General features: G+C 44.9%; 1 protein-coding gene and 3 non-coding genes across 6 annotated transcripts; all 4 read right to left on the bottom strand.

Moving 5' to 3' along the window:
* Positions 1 to 172: 172 nt before the first annotated feature.
* On the bottom strand, positions 173 to 15203 carry PABPC4 (poly(A) binding protein cytoplasmic 4). Of its 3 annotated transcripts, XM_054223685.1 has the most exons (16): positions 15061 to 15203; positions 14134 to 14729; positions 7996 to 8189; positions 7563 to 7678; positions 6952 to 7091; positions 6591 to 6685; positions 5843 to 5980; positions 4710 to 4805; positions 3931 to 4203; positions 3579 to 3666; positions 3315 to 3434; positions 2629 to 2756; positions 1887 to 1980; positions 1630 to 1760; positions 1442 to 1542; positions 173 to 523 (listed from the first exon to the last, which is right to left on the bottom strand). In XM_054223685.1, the coding sequence occupies exons 2-15, from the start codon at positions 14324 to 14326 to the stop codon at positions 1456 to 1458; spliced, it is 1893 nt and encodes a 630-aa protein (XP_054079660.1). In that variant the 5' UTR covers positions 14327 to 14729; positions 15061 to 15203; the 3' UTR covers positions 173 to 523; positions 1442 to 1455. The 3 variants fall into 3 exon arrangements, with proteins under 3 accessions (XP_054079660.1, XP_054079659.1, XP_054079661.1); XM_054223684.1 differs by having other exon boundaries at positions 14134 to 15193; XM_054223686.1 differs by lacking the exon at positions 3315 to 3434 and having other exon boundaries at positions 14134 to 15194.
* On the bottom strand, positions 3045 to 3177 carry LOC128919060 (small nucleolar RNA SNORA55). Its single transcript, XR_008469806.1, has one exon. It is a non-coding gene; the product is annotated as a small nucleolar RNA SNORA55 (small nucleolar RNA).
* Positions 4300 to 4432, bottom strand: LOC128919061 (small nucleolar RNA SNORA55). The gene has a single exon (XR_008469808.1). It is a non-coding gene; the product is annotated as a small nucleolar RNA SNORA55 (small nucleolar RNA).
* LOC128919062 (small nucleolar RNA SNORA55) lies at positions 4951 to 5083 on the bottom strand. The gene has a single exon (XR_008469809.1). It is a non-coding gene; the product is annotated as a small nucleolar RNA SNORA55 (small nucleolar RNA).
* Positions 15204 to 15547: the final 344 nt, after the last annotated feature.

The following is a 15547-nucleotide window of genomic DNA, read 5'->3' as shown; positions in this document are numbered from 1 at the left end:
AAAATTTAACACAGCTGCTTCGAAATGGCAACTGCGCAAAGTTAACAAGCAGAGTAACTCGATTCAATCACAGTTTTAATATGTAGATCTATGACAACTGCCTGCCAGTTTAATTTTACTAAGCCACATGGCATTTACTTATCAAATCTAGAGAGAAAGAAGTGACACAATGAAAGTTTTTATTCCTTTATTGATAAATGCTTTCTAGACTTTCCAAAGTGGATTGTTCAGTTAAAACCAAAACCACAAAATAACTTTCAACCTAAAATCCTCAATATCCTGCTTAGAAGACACAAAGGGTAGCTCTGTTCTGACCACGACAGAAAAGCTTGCAAGCCCAATTCTGCTTTTGGAAATCTAGAGCTTCAGAGTTGGCTTTTTAAATAAGATCTTAAAGATTAATTTACAAAATGCAATATAACTATGTGATATGATGCATGGCATTGAAATCTGCAGGACAGTGAAGAATCTTCAAACATCTTGAGCAGATGTCCATGAAGGGGCTATTTGGCTTCTTTGCATCCTAGAGGAAGAGAGGAAGAGGAGTTACCTACACGCAGCACCACCTCGCTCCAGGCTAGTGAACCTCCCAGTTTTTACAAACCATAAGGACTCCCAATGTAATTTGCAAGGTAGAACGAAGCTGTTAAGAGTTGTGGATAATATCCATTTCTGATCATCTGACAAGAAACTCAAAACTCTTTAGCAGAGAAGCCAGGGCCTGGAGCCATTGAGAAATACGTAGATGAAAACAGAAGAACCCTTCATCATTCTTCAGCGTTTGAGTTGTGACATCTGACCACAACAGCTTCACAAAGAGTACTGAAGGTGGCAATTCCTGACAACCCGCAGAAAAGTGGATCACCAAAAGCAAGAAGAGGCAAAGAACCAAAAACCTTATTCAGAAGTTAAACAAGAGCCAGATCCAAAACAGGAGACGGTTGTTTGCACAGACCGATGCAATGAAATGACATTCCTGACTTCGGCACTTTAATATCTACTGCAGGCAAGTGATTGTCAGGATGAGGGATGGGCATTAACAGCCGATTTAGCCTCAAAGTCACTAGAACATCTCATGCATGTCATTTTATTTCCCAGATTAGCAGTTTCGCAAGATCTATCTTATCTCAATACATTATTCCTTCCTTGACATGTCAACTGCTAGGAACACTTCAGGGACTTACGCAACATCTTTCTGATGCTTAATTAAACTAAGATTTCTGAAGAATATTTCTAAAGCTTCTACAATACAGATTGCAATGGGAAAAACTGCATTAGGGTTGATTTGTTTATTTTGTTTTTTAAAGAGTGGACTAAAATCAGACAAGTGCTGCACCCGGACCTACATGGGCCTCCAGACTGGCTGCGCTCACTAACGGTCATTCCGTCTTTACTCTGATTCTGCAAGCTTTGAACTGGAGCTATGGACCCAGACACTCACCAGTCTTCCTGGGTTTAAGAGGTAGCAGCAACCACGCCCACCTTCTGGGCAGCTTCTTTCTTGGCTTGGTGAGCCTGCAACACTGCAACAGCCTCCTCCACCTCGGGGAGACAAGTCACCTGTGAGACCCGCTCTCTTGACCAAGGTCTCCCACAATACAGCCCGTCTAAAGGAACAGACCAGTCTACCTTTGACCGGAGGGACTCTGGAGACTCCAGCATGTGCAGCAGCTCCGAGTTGTCAATCTCTAGCAGCATTCCCGTGATCTTCCCTGCAAGGCTGGGGTGCATAGCTTGAATCAGAGGGAACAAACGTTCTCCTGGGGTGGAGGGAGGGGATGAAAAAAGAGTTCAGACAGTTGAGTTTCAATTAAAAAGGTATCTCTGAAAGCTGAGGGCATTTCCATAGTAAAACGCAATGTGTAAGAACTGGAGTTTCACTTTACCCAGCATCTGTTTCTGCTCCTGGGGAGGGGCAGCAGCCAGCATGGAGGCGGTCAGTGGTTCCTGTCCCTGCACGTGTACTGCAGGCTGAGGTGCCTATGGAAGGGCAGACATGAGGGTTCTGAAATACGAGGGCTGACTGCTTCATAGACACAATAGCAAGATATTCCCTCCTCCTAAAACACAATCTTTGTCGAGCCTACAGCAGACTTAAATTTCAGAAAAGGACAGGTGAGGTGCCCTTGGTTCACAAACGTGCTCCCTCCAAGTCCTGAACTCAAAACCCCCTAATGTCACACATAGGCACTGTAAATATCTGACAAAACCTGGATCAAACATTGTGAGACAAATACCTCAACTGAGAACAAGCACCATCCATGCCTGCTTTTTTTTTTAACAGCGCAGAGGTTTGTGGGAAAAGCAAAATGTGCTTTCAATGATACCCTAGTGAGTATTTGGCAAAGAGGTGGGAGAACGAATGGTTGCAAAATGGGAAAGCAAAGAACCTAGAAAAATATCCTTACAGCAAATCTGTGTAAAAAAGGGCTTAGAAGTACAAGACAGATAAACCAACGAGGTTGCCTTTAGCAAAAGTACAACTGCCAGGTTTTTAAATTCCAAATTATGATGCCTGCCTGGGTTACAAAAGTAAGTTTGACGTTTCTGTAAAAACACTTCAGTTGGATGTGAAACCCATTGGATTGCAGTAACTGCAGGGACTTCACACCCCAGACCCTTTGTTACCTGCAAAGGCTGTACAGCTGGGTGTGGGCTGCGGACACTTGAGGCATATTTGTAAGGAGGAACCGCTCTGGGAGCGGGGGCAGCTACAGGCGGACGAGGAGCTAAATTCTGCGCTGCAGTGCCAACGCCTGCAAAAAACAGAATTACAAACACCTGTAGCAACATGAAAGCAAGTTGACATGTCTGATATTCACTGCTGAATTCAAACTATGCCCTGCATAGTAACACTTTAGAAATTGGTGTCTCCAAAATGCAACTGGCTACTTCAGGAAGGGGCTGTTCTCCCTGAACTAAACCATGCATGCCATATTCTGCATTTAAGACATTTTCTAGTTATTCACTGGAATAAAACGAATTTGGATGCTGTACTGCGAAAACAATATCCATAACCTACAGAGCCTTTCTTTCTGAGTGGTAAATGTTGCAGAGGTGTAGAGATGAGTTCCAAACCAGTGGAAAACAACCCATCTGGATTTCCACTGCTGTGCTGTAGCACCACCTGTCTCCAGCCCTGCACTGCACAGCAAGGAATAGGAAAGGTTCAGGTGCTGTCTCTCTGCCCCTTGCTCCAGGTGGCCTTTGGTTATCCATATCTGACAACCATCTTTGGGAAGTAGAAGTCAAGTCTCAATAGCATCCTCCTCCCTCACAAACAAAGGGAAGAGCCTGGGAGGCAGACACCTTACCAACTCGCTGGGCAGCGGCAGGGAGGCCACGAGAGGCCGGAGCATTACCGGCAGGGGCCAGATGGCGCAGTGCTGGCCGTGGTCCAGACTGGCGCATGGCATTTGGCATTCCCTGGAAGCCTAATGGAAAAAATGAGGGGAAATCCTCAAAACAGAACTGACTGGCAAGTCAGGACAGTCAGCTACAGGAAGCATGCATTGTTCTTGTCCGAAAGCATAGCCAAGAGAGTCATACAACCAAAATATTGTCTCTAGTGTACTCACCTTGAGGTCTTCCTCCCTGCTGCCAGCGTGGGTTGGGTCTCATCTGCGCCATTTGGTTGGGTGCATAGTAAGTGGGTCTGCTCTGAGCCTGAAGACAGACAGACAAGCTCAGAGGCAACTTCTACGCGAATAACACTGTTTACACAACATGTTTTGGCAGTTGTTGCCAGGACTCAACACTCACTTCACATTAAGAGAACAGGCAGCTGGGAAGTCACAGAATTAACTCCACTGACTGCACCCCTCATTAGGGGTTATTTGCTTATAGGCATAAGAAAGGCTCAACAAGATTACCGCAGCTGAAGCATCAAAGGTCCAAGACAGGTTAGAAAGCCACACTAGCTCAGCTCACCTGGGGCACAGCAGGCATGAAGTATCCCCCTGCAGCAGGCTGGAACTGATTAATGATTGTGTTGGCAGGCAAGGCTCTCATCCCAGCAATGCGCTGCATGTACTGATTAGTTAGATGGGCCTTTCGCTCTTCCTTCCTTTGTGCAAGTGCAACATACAATGGCTTTGAGCCCACAATTCGCCCATTCATCTCTGTCACAGCTTTCGTAGCTTCCTCTGGAGAGGAAAAGCAGACAAAGCCAAACCCTTTGCTCCGTCCATCTTCCAGCATCACCTGCAGTAAAGATCAATTGCTAGTGGAGTACCATTACAAAAACTGAGCCTAAGAATCCACAGTTTTTACCTGTCAGCTTTCAGGCAGGTAGGACATAACTGTTGCAGAGGTGTAGAGACAGGTATTCACTGAATGAGACGTCACCTGCCTGGATTTACTCTGCTTTTCTGTAAGCACCATGTGTCCCCAGGCCCACACTGCACAGTAAGGAATGGGAAAGATTTGGTGCAGTCTCTACACACGCGTAAGGAAATGCCATTTCATGCTTATTGGGAGTCACCTCAAACAAGCATGTCTGCCGCTTCCTGCCTGCTCTTTTGATGAGGGAATGAAGCAAGTTTTCAGCAAAATCCCACCAACACCCAAAGAAATTTGTGTATTTACTAGTCCAGATGTTCTCAGGACCACAATGACCAGGGGATACAAGAACTGCCATTCAATCCCATGTCGATAATAGTTCCTTCTTCAGGCTTTAAAATCCAAATATCCCCAAACGCCCACAGTACCTTAGCACTTGTTATTGACCCAAAAGGTGAGAACTCCTTCCTCAATTTTTCATCATCTATAGTGTCATCTAGGTTTTTAATGTACAGGTTAACACCCTAGAAAGGGGAGAACAGCGAGACATTCATAACATTAAAGAAAATCTAAATGACTGTTAGCACTCATCTGTCAGAGATGTAATTTATCTGAAAACCCTTAATTTAGCATAACGTGCCTTTCGTACCACCCAAAGCTGAAGGCAATAAACGTTGCAAAGGCATAGAGACAAGTCCCACTGTGGTGAAAGGGAGCTTGTCTGGATTTCCTCTGCTTTCCTGCTGCACCGTGTGTTCCCAGTCCAGCACTATATTGCAAGAAGTGGGAAAGATTCAGATGCCATCTCTGACATGACCCAGTTTTGCCATAAATTAGAGACAGGTAACAGTTGTTGACTCTTTCCATCCTTCTTGGCATCCCCAGTTTAAAGGGGACTGCATGACTCTCTCTTCTCATGTCCTCCTAAATATTTCCCTGCCAAGATTATGTCCCCTTTGCCCCCAAATACCAGAGTCGCCTTTACATTTTAACTCTCGGGATATCTCATAGGACAATGACTGACTACTTTGTCAATTCACGGAATCTTCAGAGTGGGAAGGGACCTCTAGAGATCATCTAGTCCAACTCCCCTGCTAGAGCAGGACTGCCTAAAGCACATCCCTCAGGGCTGCATCCAGGCAGGTCTTGAAAATCTCCAGAGAAGGGGACTCCACAACCTCCCTGGGCAGCCTGTTCCAGTGCTCTGTCACCCTCACTGTAAAGAAGTTTTTCCATGTATTTGAACGGAACTTCCTATGTTCTAGCTTGTGCCCATTGCCCCTTGTCCTGTCACTGGGAACCATTGAAAAGAGCCTGGCTCCGTCCTCCTTAAACCCACCCTTTAGGTACTTGTAAACATTAATCAGGTCCCCCCTCAACCTTCTCTTCTCCAGGCTACAGTCCCAGCTCTTTCAGCCTTTCCTCATAAGGGAGGTGCTCCAGTCCCATAATCGTCTTGGTTGCCCTTCGCTGGACTTGCTCCAGTAGTTCCCTGTTCCTTTCAAGTTTGCCAAAAGACTGAAAACAGTGCTTAAATTTAGAAAAGGAACAAACTATTCACCTGGTACCGGCTGAGTCTCTCTTGTTTTAGCTGTTCAAACTTCCGTTTCAGCTCTGCCTGGCGCTCGACCTTCTTCTGTGCTCGGCCTACAAATACCATTTTCCCATTGATATCCTTTCCATTCATTTCTTCTACTGCCTGGATAGAGGGTTCAAGAGGAAACTGTCAACTGCTGAATCAAGACAGCACCTGATCCTGTTGAACAGGACTGTCCAAAGTTCACATTGTAGCCCAGCCTGTTAGCCAATAAACCAAGGTTGTCACATTACCTTTGCACCGCTTCTGCGTAACAGGCTAATTAAAGACAAACTGAAGTTATCAGGAGAGACCATGCTGACAACACCACTGTAAATGCTGGACTAACCGCAACTTGTGAATTTATCCCCACCCCTTCTTGCAATTAAGACCAAATTTTAACCAGCATACTGCTTAGAGAAGACCATTTTTCTAAGCAATGTTCTCACTCTAGACACCTTCCTCCTCCTGAAGCCCTGCATTGTAGCATTTCTTCAGCAATTAACATTCTCGATTATACCACTGCATTCTGTGTGGATGTAGTTTCTGAGGAAATGCCAGGTTATCCTTGAATGTCAAGCTAGTAAGGCGCAAAAGGCTTCTAAGTCCCCACACATAGAAGAGGTTATGCCCAAGGCAGAATGTTCTCTCATTTTAGTAACAGGCTCCTACAATAAACCAAGTCAGCTTTTCTTCTCTGAAGATACCCAAGCAGCAGAAAAATTGGTCATACCTTGTTAGCATCTTCATGCTTTTCAAAGCTTACAAAGCCAAAGCCTTTGGATTTTCCAGTGGGGTCTGTCATCACTTTAACACTCAGAGTTTTACCTGTTACCAAAGGACAGGATTAGTAAAATATCATTAAACTCTTTCAAGACTATTAAACTTCATGTAGCAGCACCGGCCTTCTTTCTCATCTCCTGGTCAGCCTCTGCCTCCTGTCCCAACATTTGGCACAACTACTACCCACACCTCAACGCTTTGTATTCCTCAGCCTCAGTGACCCACGTAGAGATATACAGTTGGTACCAGCACTGTTAAACTAACATGTGTCATGAAATTCAGAGCCTCGTTAAAAGCATTTCTGTATTTACCATATTTGCTGAAGAGCTCCTTTAGTCTTTCATCATCCATGTCATCCCCAAAGTTTTTAATATAAACATTGGTGAATTCCTTTGCCTTGGCTCCCAACTCCGCTTCCCGCTCTTTACGAGACTTGAATCTCCCAACAAATCTGCAAGAAAGAATGAAAATCCCAATAAGCATCTTGTTTTCAAGAGTGGAAAAACAATGTGCAATTGGCAGTGAGGCAAAAAATGAGTGTGTAGTAGGAGCTGGAAATGGGAACAAGAAAGCGTGACAGGAGAAGGACAAACAGGCCACAGAAAAATCACCTGTCCTATGGCAGAGAGAGTCAGACAAGGATTCCCACCCAGCTCTGCAGTGGAGAGAGTACTGGCCACAGAAACCCACCCCAGCCCACTAGCGGAGAGGTAGCAAATCAAGGCTTGGTTAGGGAAACCCACCAGCCCTGTAATGGAGGGGTAGCAGGCCATGGCTTGGGCAGGGTCACTCACCAGCCCTGTAGTGGAGAGGTAGCAGGCCAAGGCTCGGGCCAGGAGAACCAGTGCCTTGTGTGTCCCTGTTAATACCGAGATGCATCACGGTTCATGCGATCGTTGCTGCTTCTGGCTGTGACACTCACACTTTGCGGTCGTTTAGCAGCATGCCGTTCATCTTCTCGATGGCTCTATCTGCAGCATCCTGGGTCTCAAAGTGCACAAATGCGTAGCCCTTAGAGCCATTCTCATCACACACCACCTGGATATGTGGAAGGAAAACAAAACGTCAGCTCTCTGAACATGTTTTCTCCTCTATCGCGCTCAGATACAAGACGAACATGTAAAAATAAGTTACTGCTAGGGGTCAACACTAGGAAGACATTATCTATGCTTCAGACTTGCACACTTCATGACCAAATCTGATGTAACTTCAGCAATCCCTGATCTTTTGGTCAACTCTGCCTTTTAGAGACTCCACTCCTAACTTGCTGAAATGCATCCCTTTTGCTTCCTATGTTGGACATGTCTGATCATGTCACTGCTATAACAGAATTGGACAAAGTAACCACATCTCACCTTGCAGGACAAAATATTCCCAAACGCTGAGAATGTGTCATAAAGTGCCTTGTTATCAATGGATTTGTCCAGGTTCTTAATGAAGACATTCCCAACCCCTGACTTCCTTAAGGAGGGGTCCCTCTGAGACCACATGATGCGAATGGGTTTTCCTTTGATCACATCAAAATTCATGGTATCTAGAGCACGCTCAGCTGCAAGAGAAGTCAAGAACAGATTTCTGTGGTTTGTTACAGAATAAAGGTTTCCATCATGTGGGTGATCATTTTCTCTGAATTTTACTCAGCTCGTAGAGACACCTGGGGCAATATCACAGGCAGCCAATTCCAATGACTTTTTAACTTAATGTTTCAAGGGAGGTCTTTGCAGCACAGTCGTTAGACATGTTTAAGTATATAATAGGTTTAACAGACTATTTTAAGTTTACATGAGAGTAATGTTCTAACGACCACAGCAAAATGAATGTCAAAATGCCTGCGGTTTACTAGTTCTATTTTTAATTATTATAAAGGTAAATTGCTGCACCCAAAGAAGGAAAGGAAATACAGGAAACCCTGGGAGAAAAAGGAAGTAACAAAAGTGACTGTTTGGCTTGTTTGCTTTTCATGAAGCTCACATCTACCCATACTCATTTCTATTAAGAGAAAAGGATCATTTGCCTATCAGGTCACGGAAAATGTGCACGAACACGTGTCTGCCTGGGAAGAAGACATGAGTCAGCCTCTATAATTTGCGTGGCCAAAAAATTATTCCCAAGTTGCTCCATCTAAAGTTGACAGCAAGAGAGGACTAAACTCTGGAAACAAGTCCATATAGCTGATCTGATTAAGAGAGAGGTGTTTAGCTAAACTCAAAAACTCCAGCACTGTCTTTCTAACCTAAACTGAAACCCCCTCCATGATTCTATTTCTGCTACCTACTGATATATTAAAAGGATCATTACGTACACACATTAGGATCTTGTTCATAAAATTGAGATGCTTGGGACTCTTCTGTGCCAGAAAACACTCCCAGCATGGAGTACACAGAGAAAAAGAAAGACTGTTAATTCCCAGCATGAAGCAGAGAAAGGGAGGGATAGACAGGCATTAAAATCAAGGAATATTAACAGGGCAGAAAAAGTTTTCGAAATTTGTTTGTCTTAATTCTTCCAGGCCACCTTCACCCAATGATACTTGCTGGTTAGATTTCAGGAGCAGCAAGTTCAAGGAAAATGCCAATTCAAACACCTTCTCCTTTCGTGGGACTGCTAGTGCAACCAGAGGAACTACTCAGCACTTCATGGAACTACCTCTAGGAGCTCCTATGAGACATTGCCTACAAGGCTCCTGCATACCCTACCCCCAAAGTCAGTTTCAACTACTGCATGGAAGTTTCTTAGTATTTTTCATGTGCTTTGGAAGTGTTTTTTTATTGTTACTGCTTTTTAAATTGAAGTGGTGCTGTCACTATTTCCCCCAGTCCTACACACATACCCCCAGCTGGAAAACAAGCTCTGATGGCCTGAAGTAGTCAGGTTTGCCAAAAAAAAAAAACTGTAAGGAGGAAAGTTATACTTGCTACAACTCTACTAGCTCTGTTTAGTCAAAGGTGGTAAGTGCAATTAACTGCCATGCTAATAGGATTCCTCAGCTGCTACTCTGAATCAATGCAACTGAGGTTCTTCCTGCAGTCCCTTCCTAGTAGGCACTTCAGCAGGCAACTTGGTCCAGCTCGTCAAATTTGGCAGTGTTTATTTATAGCAGGGAGAGGTCCTCCAAAAGTATGTGTTGGCAAGTATACAAACTAGTTGTATATACCATTTGCAGCAGAAACAGGGCTCCTGCTGAAAGGTGACAGGCAGATGAAGCAGTGGCACACAACCAGAGGGAACTGCGAAACACTCTACAGCAGCTACCAAGATACAGACTAGTTATGAACTTACCCCCAGTTATTTCAAGCTTCCTAAGCATATACTTAAGCAGATACTATTGCACTGCTCTTCCAATAGCCTGCTAGTATTCCTCTCTATTATTATACTCTGCTTGAAATTCACTCAAGACACTTCTTGAGGGCAGTAGTATAAGAAAGCCCCTGATTTGAGGAAGGTCTGCCATACCCACAGGTGGAAATGCAATCATACTACACCAGTAACTAAGAAAACCGGTGAAGGATCAGCATGAGTTATGTGAATGACTCAGACTAGGCACATCTGATTCATTTCCTTAATCTGAGCAAACACCTTCTCATTTACTTCTATTTAAGCCACAAAGCTTCAGCCATTTCAGTTCCTGTATCTGTTGCTCTCCCGCTGGTTCCTGTCATCCTTCCAGCAGACTCAACTGCAACTCATATATAACATTATACACACTCTGAACCCCTTTCAGGCTTCCTTTTCGTTCCTCTTCCACAGCCTTCTGGACAGGGAAAGCATATGAACACTCCTTGCAGCTTGCCTTAGGCCTCAAAGTAATTAATCTCCCTTACAGGCTCCATGATGCAGAGCTAACACAATGCTGGAATTAGCAACTGTGGTTGAGCAGCACAAAGACAGATAACCACACGCACACATCAAGATTCACCCATGAGAAACTCTGCACAAGGAGTTTTATTCTGCAAAGGTGGCTGCTCTGCAAACCAGGGCTCTCGCTTATATCACAAAGCAAAAAAGACCCGACAACAAAAGCACATAGCACAAATATAAAAACTTTTTTAAAAAAGGAGAGGTTGCATACAGAACAGACTTAAATCCCTTGATTGTTTAAGTTAGAACAAAATACTATTCACAATGAAGCACATGTAAATAACCTCTATTCCCTTTAAACTTCACACCTGCATTTTTAAGGAAGAGACAAAAAGTTTATCTATGTTCTACACCTTTCTTCAGAGACTTACTAATTCCCAGCTCTGGGTTCCTTCTTGGCTTCTGAAGTGTTCTGTTTTCTCTGTACCTCCACAACAGCTTATCTCTATAGCCATATTAAAGTCTCTCTGCTTCATTATCTGAGTTGTCATTGACTGTTGTCAATGTTATGAAACCCTGGAATGCAATTAAATTGCATGAGGAACACATGAAAAGGGAAATCCAGCTTTTCTTTCAAATGAAATTAGTTTGTTTTCTTTCCCTTCTTCACAATCAAAAAGAATAAATATTCTGAGCCTGAACTAGCCAGAACTCTGAAGCATTTCCTTAATCTGCCTATCACAGCATGACAGATTCAGTATTCACTGGTTACTACACCAAAGAACTGCAATCAAAAACAGCAGAGCTTATTTTTACTAAAAATAACCTCTCTGCAGCAGGCTACCAGTTAGACAATGCATGCCCAGAAAGTAATCCTTTGCAGAGTCAAGGATCACTCCAGTAGCTAACAAAAATGTAAAGGAAAAAGCAAGCTTTGAACCAATTCCGACACAGGAACTCTGGAAGTACAGAGCACATTCGGGATGTGACAGTGTGATCTCCTGGAGGCCCCACATAATGGGGAAGAGTTCCGGCTACTTGACTTGCTCTGTGGTCTTCTCTAGCTACACGGACAGAGTCTTGTTTCCCACAAATAAAGGTAAAACATTGTTTTCTTCAGATTTATGAAGCACTCATCCTTCCACAAAAGGTTCCAGGGAAATGCAAACTATCATATATCAACTTCTTTAATACCTACTACCACTTCAAGCATATTAACAGTGTGTCCACAAGAGTTTCCCTAAAAGTTTTTAGAGCACAGAACTTCCTGACTATTTTTACACAGTATTTTGTAGCATCTACTATCACCCACAAATCAAAACAGATCCCTACAGTGCTACAGAACATCCCCCATCTTCTCACAGATTTAGTAAAATGAAGTACGAATGCATTTCTGATTATGCATTCCTGTAAGAAAATACAGATCCCTCCTCCTTTCAGAAAGCCCTCATGCAGGCAATACTGAGTACTGTCACCTTGAAAACAAAAGCCAAATTCCTGCATTTGACAATAAGAATTATATTCTTCATCTTCAAGTCTTTGTTTCGAAGAGACCACAATACACCACCAATGGGCTCACCTTTCCAAAATTATCTGTTTCTGTTCTGCTGCATTACATTTAGTACAACAGTTGTTTTTTACTTAAGCGAAGTAACACATGCTGCAGTTTTCCAGACAGAAGAAATGAGAAGCATTTCAAAAGAGATCTCTTCATGAGGGCAGGAAGAGTTTGAATACTTCTCCTTCCCGATATTAACTCAATGATTAGGTTTAAATCACTTGACTTTCTAAGACCTACCAGTAACAAGACACCACTGTTCGAAGTATCACTTGAAGTACTGCGACTTCCTAAAATGTCTGCTGCCTCTCCAGGAGCCCAGAATGATGCAACCTCCCTCTAAATTCCTGCCTATTTATTACCATTAAAGATTGCTTTGAAATATATTGGAAGGCCACCTGTCTTTGTATTTGTATGACATGCAGAACTTATTTCTGCTAAAGCAAGCACATGTGACTAACGATTCTTCTCTTTTAAGATCACAACTACACTTATTATACAGGTCTTCTCTACTTTAAGAGAACTTTATCTATACTTTTCCACCCCATCTCTCCAACGTTTATCTAATCCAAACTCTGAGTTCCTTCTTGACTTTATTTCTGCTGCTTGTTTTTATTTCTCTTCTCCTAAAAGATGAGATCACAACCTAGACAAAGGCAGGTGAGCCTGGATAACTGTACCTTTGCTTGTACAGCACATGAATGTACTGGTTTTATAAGAGGGAGTCAGAGCAGACAGGGTCATCAGAGCAGGAGAGCACCACACATACAGGCTCTCAGGTTCTTTACTTCTCACTGAGAAGTTTTAAAATACATAAATAACATTGCTTAGCCTGCATAAAAAGCACTTCTAAGAGTTCCATGGATAAGAAATTATGCACTGGGGTGCATAAGAGAAAGAACGACAAGTGCTTGATCAGATCAGTCAGCATCCCAAGAAAACAGCATGCAGAAGGTACTTCAACCTGGGAGAGGATGGAAGCTAAAATGACCCATAGTCACAACAGACTACCTAAAATACAAACATTCCAGCCAAGAGCTCAACCCCAGAGGCTCTGCTAGTTTGCAGAAATACAATTTTGTAATAAAGTTTCTGTTTTTCATGCAACCAATCCTTTGATCCAAAGTCAATATAACAGTCAGTGCAACAAACAGATCACTCTGCTGCCTGTAAAAATTAAAGCAGGATGACCTACTAGAGCCTAAGGAAAGTTTACTTGCTGCTGAAGTTTGCACTGTTGTGACTTGATTCTGAATTCAAGGGAAAAGTTCGCTCTCATCTATCCTTTGGACGTCTCTATCGCATATAGATGCTGATAAATCACAGCACAGACCAGTAAACTTGCACCAGCCAAGCAGCAAAGGTTCTGAAAACTAGGGCAAAAAACGTTGACCTATTTTTCTTCCAGAAAAGACAGGTTCCAAAATGACCTCTTCTGTCCCATCTTTCACATGCCTCTGCTGCTTCAGCTCTGGAGTATCTACTTGAGCAGGAGCCAAATTAAAGTATGAAAAAAAAGTGTCTGGCAAGAGCAAATCAACCTGGCTTCTGCCTGGGAGACAACCTGGTTTCCCATGAATTGAACAATGCATCTTCTTTCCCATTAATACAAGTACACCTACTTGCCAGACTGTGAGACCCATCCAGCTGCTTGCACAAACACAGCAACCTGCAGTCCACCCGATCTCCCAAATATTAAACTGGAGCAAGTGGGCAGCCAGAGGCCCAGACAGTCAAACTGCGTGTTCAGCCAGGGCTGACTACTCTGAACTACTTCTGCCAGGACTGACTGCCTGAAGACCCACACAAATGGCTCAAACCTACACAAGGACAAAGGGGAACAGAGTGGAGATTATTCTCTTATACAAGGAACAAACCCAAGTCTCCAAACATTAATATTAGTAAGAGAGAAATAGGGCTGTCTATCAGAGATGTTACCAAGATGCGCACTGGCAGACTGTTTCGGAGGCACTGAGTTGTAAAAAATATTCCAGCTTCACAACAATCACTAGCAAGTGATTACTTACCCTGTAACACTTTGTAGGCAGCTGCATGGCAGTACGTACCAACGGCAGTGTGGATTAATGGAAAAAAGTGAATAAGAAAAGCTGCAGATGTTGTTGTATGTGTCACTTACCATCTGCTGGCTGCTGGAAGTTGACGTAGGCGTACCCGAGGGACCGGCGGGTGATCATATCCCTGCAGACCCGAATGGAGAGAACAGGCCCAGCGGGGCTGAACTTCTCATAGAGCATGGCCTCGGTGACATCGGGGTGCAGGTCACCCACGTACAGCGACGCCATCGGGTAACTGCTGGCAGCCGCATTCATCTTCCACTCACCACACGCTCCCGCCGGCAACTCACAGGGTTTTATTCTTGGGGTTTCTTTAGGTCAAGCTTTTCGTAAATATTTAAACTGGGGGAAAACTCAAAATCTTATTTAAAAGCCTCACTAAGCTGGGGGGGGCTGATGACGGAAGGGAGGGCAAAACTGGGGGGCCACACAGCAGCCAAGGGGGAAGGAGAGGCTTAGAAATCAGCAAAAAACAAAGTTAAGCTTCCAGGAGAGCAGGGCTCTCGGATACGAAGCCAAAATTCCTACGTCAGCTCCTGAGCGCTTCTCCTGTCAGCTCCTGGGCAAAACCGTCCTTGGTCTCCCTAAAAACGTCCCTTAGTTTGCTTTAAAAGTCTACTTTAGCCCCAGTTCTCCAGAGCAGATGCCGTTTGATTTTCTGAGGTAAAAAAAAACAAAAAAAAAAATTTAGGAAAAATAATCCTCTCTGTAATATATATTTATGCGAACCTTTCTTTTAAAATTAAATCTTCTCTGCTATGTTTATATTTTTTATATATATATATACATGCATATATAAAATTGAGCGGCTCTAGCGGGTCAATAACCAACACGCGGCGGCGGCTGAGAGAGGAGAGGGGCCGCCGGGCTGACAGGACAGGACGGGCCGGAGCCGCGCTCGCCCGGCGCCCCCTCGCTTTCCCCGTGCCCTCCCTGCCCCGCGGTCCCGGCCCGGGGCGGCGCTCGGCCCCGGACACCCACTCACGCACTGCGGCTCGGCAAGCGGAGAGGCAGCAGCGGGCGGCGGCCGGCCCTTTATAGCCGCCGGGGCGGCGTGGAGCGGGGCCGCCGTGCGGCGGAGAGGAGGCGGCGGCGAAGAGGCCCGGCGGGGAGCGACCCCCGCCGCCCGACGTGCCGCCGCCGCCCGCTGCAGCGACCCCAGCGGGGGGGAGGACCGCCGAGCGCCCGCCCGTCTGCCCTGAGGCGAGGCGAGGCAGGGCGGGGCGAGGCGAGGCGAAGCGGGGGGGTGCCCCCCCGCCCGCCATTTTGGGGTCGCCAGGCGACGACCTTCAGCGAGGACATGGCGGCCCACTGCCCCTTAGGATCGCTCTGGCTCCGGCCTCCTCACATGCCCCAGAACAAGCTGGGCCTCCATTTCTGTCTAAACCACTCCCAGTGCTAGGAATCCCAAGTCCCCCACGTGCTTCTGGCCCCTCATGATGAGCACATGCCTGGAGGGACTAGTGCCACGCTACC

The sequence above is a fragment of the Rissa tridactyla genome, chromosome 18, assembly GCF_028500815.1.
Source record: "Rissa tridactyla isolate bRisTri1 chromosome 18, bRisTri1.patW.cur.20221130, whole genome shotgun sequence".
Lineage (NCBI taxonomy): Eukaryota > Metazoa > Chordata > Aves > Charadriiformes > Laridae > Rissa > Rissa tridactyla.
The sequence above is the reverse complement of the archived record's forward strand: the minus strand, read 5'-3'. Positions and strand labels throughout refer to the sequence as shown.

What these genes read in the sequence shown, in the direction of transcription:
- PABPC4 (XM_054223685.1), bottom strand. Translation starts at nt 14,326, where the DNA reads ATGAATGCGGCTGCCAGCAGTTACCCGATGGCGTCGCTGTACGTGGGT. An exon ending in CTTCCAGCAGCCAGCAGATG is followed by an intron (nt 8,190 to 14,133) that starts GTAAGTGACACA and finishes CTTCTCTTGCAG; the next exon opens with CTGAGCGTGCTCTAGATACC. An exon ending in GGAGCAGAAACAGATGCTGG is followed by an intron (nt 1,761 to 1,886) that starts GTAAAGTGAAAC and finishes CCTCCACCCCAG; the next exon opens with GAGAACGTTTGTTCCCTCTG.